Source organism: Barbus barbus (genome assembly GCF_936440315.1).
Source record: "Barbus barbus genome assembly, chromosome: 19".
Taxonomy (NCBI): Eukaryota; Metazoa; Chordata; class Actinopteri; order Cypriniformes; family Cyprinidae; genus Barbus; species Barbus barbus.
Window position 1 is genome coordinate 11,155,352 of NC_136747.1, and position 12,568 is coordinate 11,167,919.

Consider the following 12,568-nt stretch of genomic DNA (forward strand, 5'->3'; position numbering starts at 1 on the left):
AAGCCCTGTTGTGTCTGAGGCAAACATGTCAGTTAACGCTGTCAGCTTCACGTAAAAAAAAGATCGAAGTGGAGAATCGACATTCCAGTGTTACAACTTATCGACACAACATGCAATGGAAATTGGCCAAATCCATTTGGCGATTCAGGAGTGAAACAACTAACTACAGCAGCTTCCTATAATTGAATGTTTTATGTGGCATTAATGAGTTTTAGATTGGTGTGTCATGCAGACATTGCAGTTCTTCTCATGGAATAACTTGTAAAGTCTCTCTAGTAGTAAATATATGTTACACGCCTACAATGGAAATTTGTACAAAAAGTCACAATGGCCTTACATTTCGAGAATGAAACACTTTTGCTATTTCATAATCTAGAAAATAAAATTATATATAGACAACTTTGCACTACAATATTACATGACAAACAGCAATAACCATTACTTATCCCACATGTGTCTTCTTGGGTCAATTAAAACATGTTCAATAAATGTTTCGCTAAACCAGTTAGGTTTGCTGTGCAGGGTGATTCTTCAATTAGAAGCACTTTTGACTTTAAATCTAGAAAAAAACTACTTTTCAGAAACACTTCCTGAAAGTCACGTCCTGAAATAAAGGTCTGATGCAGTGTCATTTCGAATCATAACACAACTTATACTAAAAATCTGTGATTGTAATGAAAATTACATGTTACAAGTTTTGTAGAAGCAAACAAGTTTAAATGTTTTACATGTGCATAATTAAAAAGAATTTGAAGTAAAACACTTAGATACTAATCGATTGGGCAATCTAATAAAGCGGCTCTGAGATCATGATGTAAAAACCTTAAAAGCAATGATATTTCCCGTGTTCGAACTGTCACTCTGCTGCCCTAATCACTTCTCATTTCCTTTCAGAACTAAATATAAGTGTTTTTGGAGAAACTCAATAGTTCTCTAAAATGCTTGCCATGATGGTAAGCAACAGCGGTTTTTGGGACTGTGATTATTCACAAGAAAAAAGTTCAGAAAATGAAAAAAGGACATTTCTTTTATACTTTTTATGAATATAAGATGGAAGCTAAACCCTTTCAACACTCTTAAAAGTGATTAAAACAACACACAAAATAGCTGAAATCGGTTTAGAAGAATGCTCATAGAGCACAGTCAAGTTTCCCTAATGAAGAATAACCCAGTTACCCAGTTATACTTTCGTTTATTTAGTGCTTGAATACTCATCCTCTGTGTTTCAGCATTACTATGGGGCAATTTAGGAGGCAAAACTGTTTTATCAAAACATTTCATCAAGGATATCTTGTAACTCGAGGAACTATTTCAGCTCTTGTTGGTATGCTGTTCTCAGAAACATTATCATCAGGAAGCTGTTGATAGTTTTTGAATAAGCCTTTATGATTTGCATAGTCGTGTGTACAGTTGAGTGAAAACAACTTTAGCATTACATAACATTTGTCTGCCGTGATGATTTTGCCATGAGCTTTTTACAGTCCTGACAAAATCAGTTTGACAGCAGACAACATTAACCAACAGTTCTCGCGTGATAAGTGAATGAACAAAACGTCTGTTATTTTGAGAGGATTTGTTTCAAAGGGTTTCAATCTGCAAACATTTTCTTGATACTTTCATGTGTGAAACGCTGAATTTTGCTTCCTGTTTCCTTGACAACAAATACTTGGGTCTCTGACATTCCCATCACTGACCTACCTGCATGAGTATGTTCTCCGCAATCACTGAATCAAAGCAGCTCAGATGTTTGCATCCTGGTTGTTTGTTACTTAATGATCATTAGCGAAACAACTGGTTTATTTCAATTTACTCACACTGAACATCACATCTCATCTCCTGCTGTGTATCTTAGCAACGAGCGCTGAACAATAACATTAAAGGAACAGTTCACCCAAAAATGAACATTTGCTGAACATTTACTCATCTTCACGTCATCCAAGATGTAGATGACTTTGTTTCTTCATCAGAACAGGTTTGGAGAAATTTAGCATTACATCACTTGCTCAACAATGGATCCTCTGCAGTGAATGGGTGCCGTCAGAATGAGAGTCCAAACAGCTGATGAAAACATCACAATAATCCACAAGTAACCCACACGACTCCAGTCCATCAATTAGCATCTTGTGAAGTGAAAAGCTGCATGTTTTTTAAAGAAAAAAAATCTATCAATTAAGGTTTATTTACTATAAATTCTAACTTCTGGCCAAAATACTAGTCCATAATCCATAATAACGCTTCCTCCAGTGAAAATGTTAATCACCTGTGGTCTTCTCACATCAAAATCCACCCACATATTTTTTAGAACTGTTTTGGACTGTTTCTGCTTGTATTATTTCTCTTCTGATTCAATTGAGACAACTTTCTCACTGGAGAAAGCAATATTATAGATAGAGAACTCGTAGATGGAAACAACGGTTTGAAGTTGAAAACGTTTTAATGGTGGATTTGTTTCTTGCACACACATTTGTTTTGCCTCACAATACATTAATTGGACTGGAGTTGTACGGATTACTTGTGGATTACTGTGGTGTTTTAATAAGCTGTTTGGACTCCCATTCTGACGGCACCCATTCACTGCAGAGGATCCATTGTTGAGCAAGTGATGTAATGCTACATTTCTCCAAATCTGTTGTGATGAAGAAACAAACGCATCTACATCTTGGATGTATTCTGGACATTTTTAGTAAATATTCATTTTTAAGATTCCTATAACAGTTCAATTTACGCAATGGGGATTGTATTCCATTAGATCATCACGGTATCCCCATTGTATCCCAAAAGCCCCATTTGACAGGATTTAGCACAACCCCCTACAGAACAGTGCCACAGCTGTAGAAACATCCATGAATCCAATCAAATGTTTCTCAATAGCAGCTTCAGACTTCACAGCTCAAACTAGTTCTGTTCCATTTCAGATTCAAACCCTTTGATGGAAACTTCACTCTCTTTTACTCCCACCTTTTCTTTTGACATTTATGAGCAAAACTCCATGAAGCACCAGAGCCATGCTAACCGACATATTCTGAATTCAAAAGCCTTTTTTCCATTTGTGCTCATTTGCATTGGTTTTGAGAAACAGCTCCAAGGCCAGAACAGAGTCCAAAGTTCCAACAATAAAAATATTTCTGACATTGCTTTGTTGTGCCAAAGCATGAAATGTGAATTCTGCTATACAATAATCAGTCTGGGGAACCTCCAGTGTAAAGGACAGGTGCAGACAGAGAGTAAAACCTGCCACTGCTGCAGAGCTGAGAGTGCCAGCAGTGGAACGGAGCCTGAAGCTACGCTCAGCCAACCAGGAAAACACTATCTGTCTAATAAACATGTGAGGCAGGGCTTCTGTCCCGAGTGTTTGACCTCAATCCAACTGTTTTTGTGTCTAGATGCCTCTTAGATGCTGGGAAACTGATGGATTTAAAAAATACATTGTGATACTACTTAAACCTGCTACGCTGTCTGCCTTCATAGCAGTCATTCCGCATTTATGTCGCAATGGGCTTTATGTTGTGCTGAGAGGGTACATTTACAGTGCACTGATATTTACAGACTTGCAGATAACCATCTGCCAGATAATCTATGTAATGATGAGTTAAGTCTAATATGTGTTTAGCCTTTTTCATCTCGTGGGCATTACTTTTAGCACTATTCTGATCAGGATATTTAAAGGTTAAAGATCAGTTGTATAAAGCGAGTATGCGGAAAAACGATCTCTCTATTTGTTTAAGATAAAGTACAAGAAGACTAAAATGTCCAGTGCTTGTATCCTCAGTAAATGAACTAGGTCTTATATGTTTGACATTTTATTTACACAAGTTACTTATTACTTATCAAATCATAAAAGTATAAATACAGTATGACGTGATGCTTATTTGTTCTGACTAGGCTAAAAAAGACTTGAATATACTTCTGTTGAACAATGAACATGTTCAACGTCATTTTGACACTTTGTGGGGATATATACAGTATATATAATTTTTCAAATTTTCTTTAATAGTCTTTTTGGTATATTCTTTTATAACTCTTTAAAATTATTTAAACATATGATAAAATGTTAATAATATTTTAAAAAACATTTTTAAAAGGCTCATTTACACCCGGGCGTCAATACTGTGTTTGATTTTTAATTCCATATTTTATTACCTTTTTTGAAATGTCACATGATTCTGGTCACATAAAACTAAGCAACGCTACAGGATTAATAATAATAATAATAATATGATTAAATAAGATTTAAAAAAAATTATTTAACAATCATTTTAAAAATGAGTCTACAATTTTATGATATAAAACAGTTTTTTATAATTACCTTGAAAAACATGAAAACGTTTTTGAAACATACACTAATGTATTGAAAGGTATATAGAGCCATCAAATCAAAATGATAATAAAAAAAGTATGTTCATACAGTATCTCAAATATGAACAAATTATTCTATATGCATAGGTAGGAGAAGATTTCATGTATGGAACTATGGCTCTCTCTGTGTTTAGATTCTTGTTTATATGTTGGATTAATTCTTGTTTAAGGTAAATCACATGTTAGTTGCGTTTAAATATTCCATGTCTCTTATACAGGAGCACAACTGAGAAATCAACAGATGACTCGCGTCTATGTAATAGGCTAACATGTTTAAAACTCTGATACCTAATTATCCAGACTTACTCACACCATCAATACCATTCCGTTACATTCCACTTTTCCCTCAGTCGGTATGCTGGGAATATTTCGTGTAAATAAGCAGCACTCATATACAGATACAGTGTCCGTCTGTCCTCTCGCACGCGCGCCACACAAAATACATGAGAGAAGTTCCCAGTCCTAACGGGCTCATTCTCATTACAGATATTTCTCTCTCCGCGCAACTTTTCCAGTCATGTAATGTTCGGGTGGGCTGATATCAAAGGACCACTTACCTCAGACGACCATCCGTGGATCAGCTGTTTCTCCGCTCTCGAGTTTATATGATCAGCGCAGGTTCGGCGGACTCGCAGCAGCACTCAACAACATGCCGTATTTACAAACGACCACAGAGGACACTGCCAGTGAGGCTGAGCTGCAGTGCGCACTGCGATGTGTACCACACACACACCATACCGGTCCGGTGCTGCTGTGACTCTGTGGCCGCGGTCCTCCGCTACTCTTCACAGATGCAGAGGGGTGGAGAGACAGATCCCAGCGGCGCAGTGTGTCACGGGAGCTGTAGTTCTGCTCGGATGTGGCTACCGCAACAAAGCAGCAACAGTGGGTGTGTTTAGGGGGCTGCTTTCAGGTTGTGCTGTGTGGATGGCATGTGAAAATTAAGAAATAGGGCTATCTTTTAAAAATAACAATAATTTATGTTTTAAGGTGTTTTAGAGCAGGGATCGTTAACCCTTCTCAGCATTTGTTCAAATTAAGTGGTGCATTTTACAGGAATAGTTGGAATAGTTTGGTTGAGAAAATTTGCTTAAAAGTTACTCAACCTTGGGCCTTCCGAGAAGCAGTTGGGTTATGTGAATTTAGAGAAATTTTGCATCACATAACTTCCAACGCCCAACAATGATTTCTTATGGGTGCCATCAGAGTCCAAACAGCTGATGAAAAACATCACAATAATCCATTAAAACGGTTGCTTCTGGTTCATAATCCATGATAACATTTCCTCCAGTGAGAAAGTCATCCCCATATTTGTTTAGAACCTGTTTAGTGCATTTTCTCTCCTGATTCAGATTAAACAACTTTTTCACTGCATACAATATTATGGTTAAAGGTTTCATATTTTGTTAGAAGAAACAATTAAAAACATCTTGATGGATTTGTTTCTTACAAACAGGTGTTAATTGATGGACTAGAGTCCTGTGGATTATTGTGATGTTTTTATCAGCTGTTTGGACTCTCGTTCTGACGGCACCCATTCACTGCAGAGCATCCATTGGTGAGCAAATGATGTACTGCTACATTTCTCCAAATCCGTTCTGATGAAGAAACAAACTCATCTACATCTTGGATGGCGTGAAGGTGAGTACATTTTCAGCAACTTTTGATTTGTTTAAACTAGGCCTTTAATAATGTTTATAGTTCCATATTAATGTATTTTCATTAGTGCTGTCAAATGATCAATCGCGATTAATCACATCCAAAATAAAAGTTTTTGTTTACAAAATATGTAATATGTATATGTAAATATTTTACATAATGTTTACATAATTTACATGAAATGTATGTGTTGTGTATATTTAAATACAAACACATGCATGTATATATTTCAGAAAAAATATGTTTTTATGTTTATATATTAAGTATATTTATTTATAATATAAATTATATGAATATAATATATAGACATGTAAATATTTTCTAAATATATACTGGGTGTGTATTCATATATGCATAATAAAAATACACAGAACATACACATATGTGACCCTGGACCACAAAAGCAGTCTTAAGTCGCTGGGGTATATTTGTAGCAATAGCCAAAAATACATTGTATGGGTCAAAATTATCAATTTTTCTTTTATGCAAAAAATCATTAGGATATTAAGTAAAGATCATGTTCCATGAATATAGTGAGACAATTTCCTACCATAAATATATCAAAACGTAATTTTTGATTAGTGATATGCATAGCTAAGAACTTCATATGAACAACTTTATAGGCAATTTTCTCAGTATTTTGATTTTTCTGCACCCTCAGATTCCAGATTTTCAAATAGTTGTATCTCGGCCAAATATTGTCCTATCCTAACAAACCATATATCAATAGAAAGCTTATTTATTCAGCTTTGTATAAATCTCAGTTTAGAAAATTTGACACTTATGACTGGTTTTGTGGTCCTAGGTCACATATATTATGCAAACAAAAACTTTTATCGTTTGACAGCACTAATTTTCATACTTAATTATGATGCTTACTGAAATGCCATTAAAATAATCTTTATTGATATATAGTCAAAGTCATTTACTTTGTAAAAGTACATTACATTTTCACTTGACTTAAAATGTTTATGTGAGAAGGAGAGAGAAACATTTACCTGAACGTTATCTTTAACTTAATATTGTAACTTAAAATTGTAGTTTGTTGCAAATTGTGTTTAATATGCTAAATAAACAATATATTTGAACAATTCAAAATGAATATGTATAGAACTGCAGGATAGTACAGGATTATAGGATAATAATAACAACAACAATAGTAATAATAACACAGTCTTCATTCAGTGCCCGCTTTCTATACACAGTACGCAATGCTTGGTGTCTGACTTCCTGGAGAGCATCTAAAATTATACTTAGAACAAGAAGCAATGACAGCAATACCAAAAATAACTTTTAACATGCATTATAAAATGCCGACCCGTCCCTTGAGCATTCTGCCTTATTGTTTGTGCTTCAGTGCTTGTAGCTCTCTTTATTTTGGATTAAATGGTGGCAGGAGTATTCATTGTCATTGTTTCAGTAAGGAAAAGAGAAACTTGTTTTTAGAAAAGGCTTGATAGGAAGTTCACCCTTCAAGCTCATGTCTAAATATAGTCCTAATGTGCGACCACAACTGTGCGCTTAGTTCAGGAAAAAAAACCTTTGGTCATCAGAAGCATGAGAGCTGGCCTTAGTGAAACACTAGTTCATATGTGAGTGACAAAACATTTTTGGCACCATCAGAAATAGTCGGCGTGTTACTTCCTCAATATAGTGACATTGATTTGTTGATACACGCACATTTCTCACAAGTGTGCAAATTTATTTAGCTGTAGAAGTGTCACAATAATAAATAGCCCTAAGGCAGAGGCACAAATATTGACATTGTGCATGATAATGTACATCATTTATATTGGTCTTGAAGAGTTATGTAGGTCTGTATATAAAAGTATACTAATATATGTACCAAAATGATCTCTATTAAAATTTGTTTTTGAAATATTGCTCATTTAACTGTTAAAGCTGATCAGAGAATACTCATAGTCATATGTTCATAACTTCAGTTTTAAACAGCTTATGTCTGTATTCTGAAATTGATCTCAGCTCAGATGTTCTTCAGCATGATATAACTTTAACTACCCATCTGTGTCAGAAATAGCTACAAGTATTTTGTTGTGCTTGTCAAATTGAGTATTCAAACTCCTTAAATACATAATTTCAGGACAGGCAGGGCATTCAATTTCAAATCTTTCATGTTTCTGTTCTTACAACTTCTCGAATTAAGGGAGTGTACAAAATGTCACATGAGTATGTTTTTAAAAAAGGCAATTATCGATGACACATAGTTGCCAAAGGCTGTAGGGTGTAAGTTATGGAAATCATCTTACTATGGGCAGTTTGTTTGATTTTTGATATAATGACATGATTTCTTTTTGAAAGAGCATTTTAACAAATTAACATTGATGACTGTCCACAGATTATGCATGGGTGTGTGAAGGAAGGTATAGCATGATGTATCTATGGCAATAAACTGAATGAACTCAACAGAAAATGACCTTGGAGTGGCTCACTATATAATACACTATCCACCTGCGCCATCTACTGGACGTGTTTCATGTTTTGTCAATAATGTTTTGCACGCAGATCTCTAAAAAAATACACATTACGTGTAAAATACTCATTAAGTCTAATAGTTTTTTTAATGAACTTTTTTGCGATATTTATTTGCGACTGTTCTTATTTCAGTACACTAATAACAATGAATCCCAGAGATTCAGATAATTTAATGAAATCAATTTAAAGCATTTGATGTAACAGGCACAGCTGCTTTTAAAAGAAAAGTACAGCTACTTAATTAAAATTATATTTTATCAATTAATTATTTTGTATAAATATTGACATAATATGAGAATGAACGAATTAATAATGTTCTGCTTGGAGAAAAAACAATTGCTTTGATGAAAATAATGAAATATTTTTTATAAATATTGACAATCTAAGAATGAATGAATATATAAATAAAAATAAATACGTGAAAGCATGGGTTCATAGTCTTTTTGAGCTTAACATTGTTTGTATGTTGCTTGAGGAAAAATCTAAATTTCTTTGGTAACAGTGAATATATGAAATATTAAATATTTGTATAAATATTGGCAGAAGAATTTTAAATAAATAAATGTGAAAGAGCACGGAACAGTCTTTTGAGCTTAAAATTATAGCTATGTTCTGCTTGGGGGGGGGGGCAGTTGCTTCAGTGAAAACTTATTCCCCTTTAAAACAATGCTTTCGTATTTTTTCATAGTTTTTATTGCACATTTTACATTACATTAAATTTTTTTTTTTTTTTTTTTCTTTATTATTGACAAAGCAAATACAAACAAATCAGGTACAATGTAAAAGTCTTACTACAACCTGTGCACATCTTAGAAAACAAATACTAAAAGAACAGGGAGCATATTACAAATGGCAAAAATGGCATTTACACATTCAAAAGAAAATGAATCAAAAGGGCAATTATTCAATAAGATTGTTTATAAAAGAACCCAGTTTCACTGCATTCTTGTTATTAATCAATAATAAAGAGTTATAGAAAAGTTTCAACTCATTCCTCCACTGCGTAAAGTTAAGATTTATCTTGAAAAATCGACATTTATGTATGAAATATTTACTTAACAAAATGACATTGTTAATACCAAAATCACTGTGATCATTGCGAAAAATACCAAATTTTATATCATTAATTGTTAGATTCATCATCTGAATTCCTTTGGAGATGAACAATTGTTGAAGGTCCTGCCAAAACCTTTGTACAACTTTACACAAACAAAAAAGGTGATCCAAATCTTCGGGTTCATCTTCACAGAAGCTACAGTTTCCTACATCCATTTTAAATCTCTGTTCTAAGAAATCATTAGTTGGATAAATCCTGTTTATAATTTTAAACTGCATTTCTTTCATTTTTGGTGGGACGGGAATTTTAAGTATTTACATCTAATCTTTTTTATTATCTCCTTTCCAAAGTCTTTGAGAATATAATCTCTTTTGAGAGAGCTTGTCTGGCAGTTAAGTAGACTGTTTCTTATAAATTTGTTGTTACATTTGTAATTCAAAAAATTAATACCATTAATGTAAAGTTGTCTTAAGGTAGGAGTGACTTTTGAATACATTATATCTTGCTTAATCATAGCTACAAGTGATACTGGGAGAGCTTTAACAATCTGTTTAAACTTCTTTTGGGAACAACTAATTTGGAATTTTTCACAGAATTCACCATGTTGTAAAACATTTCCTTCCCCATTCATGAAGTGGGAAATAGCCCAGACACCTTTAGAGAACCATTCTGAAATAAAAAGAGATTTTCTATTTACCAATATATACCTATTATTCCAAATTGGTGTATTGTGTGGTGTGAAGTTATGCTTGAATATTAGTTTCCAATACAGAAGGACCTGTTGGTGGAAATCTGATAGTTTTATAGGAAGCTTCTTAAACTCAAAATCACATTTTAGAAGAAAATTAATGCCACCTACTTTCTCAAAAATCCAATTGGGAATATAAGACCACAATGAATTTTGATTTTGAATATAGTTTTTTAACCATCTAATTTTCAACATACCATTCATACAGTCAAAATCTATTGCATTCCCACCTCCATTCTCGTAAGATCTAATTAAATCCTGCTTGGCTATATAATGGCATTTATTCTGCCATATGAAATCAAAATTTATTTTGTTGATAGTTTTAACTGTTTGGGGTGTTATTGGAAGGGAGTAAGCTGGATATATTAATCTAGACAAACTGTCCATTTTAGTTAACAATATTCTACCAAAAATGGAAAGATCTCTTTGAAGCCATCTATTTAAAAAGGATTTGCAGTTATCAACATTATCTTTTATGTTTCGTTTTTCAGAGAGCGTTTTGTCTTTAGTCACCACAATACCCAAGTATTTAACATTACATTACATTTTATTTATTCATATTTTACGTTGACGGCTGCATACGTCATCAGCAGGTGAAAGGTCATGTAAGGAAAGATGGCGGCGTCCAGGGGAGCGGTAGTGTTAAAGACGATTAAGAAAATTATTGTACAGTTTTGCCCATTTGAATCTAATGTCCGCTCCACAAGGTACGAATGCTGTACATACCTCGATTTACTTTAAGTGTTGAACAGCTCTGTCTGGTAAGGTCAATCTTTCAGGTGCCGTGCTGCCCTCCTGTAATAGCGGTCATAGTCCGTTCGAGTATATGATGCAAATTATAATTATTTAGATGTGTTTCTCAGTTCATAGACTTTTAGTTTCAGCGTTTACGTTAGCTTACGCAGATTTTGTGCAATAATACGCAGATTTATTGTTAAACGTTTAATGACATACATGGCATAGATCTGGATGCTTACCTAGCTTTCACTACTTAGTATTTTCTATTGTGAAATCTCTGGCGCCGCTCTCAGTCTAAACGCCGTAATTGCAGCAGGCTGTCAAACTGTTTTGAATTTGTCCAACTACCATGATCGGACTAAGTTAGTATTTTGGTGCTATTCTCGCAGCATATACTGTGCACAGTTGGCAAATTGTATTGAAACTGATATATGCCTTTCGCATATACCGTGATGAAGTCACGCAGTACACTTACTTATGTTTGATATGCTATTGCTTATCATGGAAAGCGTTTTACTTACATGAAGAATATATAGCATAGCCTACTGTACATTTGTTTGTAAATAGCAAGCTAGTAGGCTATTCTAAACATGCATAATATCTGAAGCAGGATCCATAGCAATTCCAAATGTACTTTTCTGGATCCGAATGGTGATTTAGTGTAAAATCATCTCATTAAATGATTTTAAAAGTTTGGGAAAAGCTATCCTAAATGACTCTGTAATCTGTTTTTGATGACAAACTGCCCATTTCGTATCAATGACATATTTATTATGAGCTGTCACAGCAGTGGTTCTTATCCCTCATTCCTCAAGTGTTAATAAATGAAATGTGTATTTATGAAGGTATAATTAAAAGCATAACTCAATCACATCTCTTGCATTTCTTTTGTCTGCTTCCTTCATGCAGAGAGTTTCTCATTGCGGTGGGGTCTGAAAAAGCCAGAGCCACAAATATGAACTGTGAAGTTATCACAGAAGTAAAGCATGACCGATCAGAGCCTACGATTGACATCACATTTTGTGAGTGATTGAACAGTAACTCCAATATTGCAAAGGAGCGTCCGGCATAGTGTCATTGTATAATGCATGTCATTGTGGTCTTTTGCAGTGGATGGCGAGAGGCTGCTAATGAAGGGATCCAAACTAACCACACAAGAATTGCTCTCAGCCTTACAGACCCGATGCAGTGCTAAAGACCCTCAAGCTAAAGCAGGAGACAAAAAGTAGTCTATTTTTTTTGTATTTATATGTCTGTGGATGTGTAATAAAATTATTATCTGCCATGTCTTTGAGTTGACTCTCACTTTGTCCTCTAAAGTTTTGATTGGACTTTTGAAGTAAATTAACAGGCCTCTATATTCAGACTCTACTTGCACACTATCCCATTATGACGTGTGGAAATGTGAATCTGATTGACCAAACAGATCTGTAGGCTATTTTTACATCACATGCAGGTAATTAATGCATGACATTAAGTGTTGTATTATTTTCTAAAATCTACAAAATACTGAAAGG

The 12,568-nt window shown here is 34.2% G+C and overlaps 2 protein-coding genes across 3 annotated transcripts in view; one reads left to right on the forward strand and one right to left on the reverse strand.

The window, feature by feature from the left end:
• LOC306885585 (phosphoprotein associated with glycosphingolipid-enriched microdomains 1-like) overlaps window positions 1-5,206 on the reverse strand; it is a 46,946-nt gene extending 41,740 nt beyond the window's left edge. The window contains exon 1 of one of the 2 annotated variants that reach the window (XM_079442226.1): window positions 4,914-5,206. The gene's annotated coding sequence lies outside the window, so the exon portion shown is untranslated. The remainder of the gene's footprint in view (window positions 1-4,913) is intronic. The other variant, XM_079442225.1, reaches the window with a different exon arrangement.
• Window positions 5,207-10,901: 5,695 nt separating this feature from the next.
• mrpl53 (mitochondrial ribosomal protein L53) lies at window positions 10,902-12,338 on the forward strand. Its single transcript, XM_079441420.1, has 3 exons — window positions 10,902-11,020; window positions 11,961-12,073; window positions 12,162-12,338. The coding sequence occupies exons 1-3, from the start codon at window positions 10,929-10,931 to the stop codon at window positions 12,278-12,280; spliced, it is 324 nt and encodes a 107-aa protein (XP_079297546.1). The 5' UTR covers window positions 10,902-10,928; the 3' UTR covers window positions 12,281-12,338.
• The last annotated feature ends 230 nt before the right edge of the window (window positions 12,339-12,568 follow it).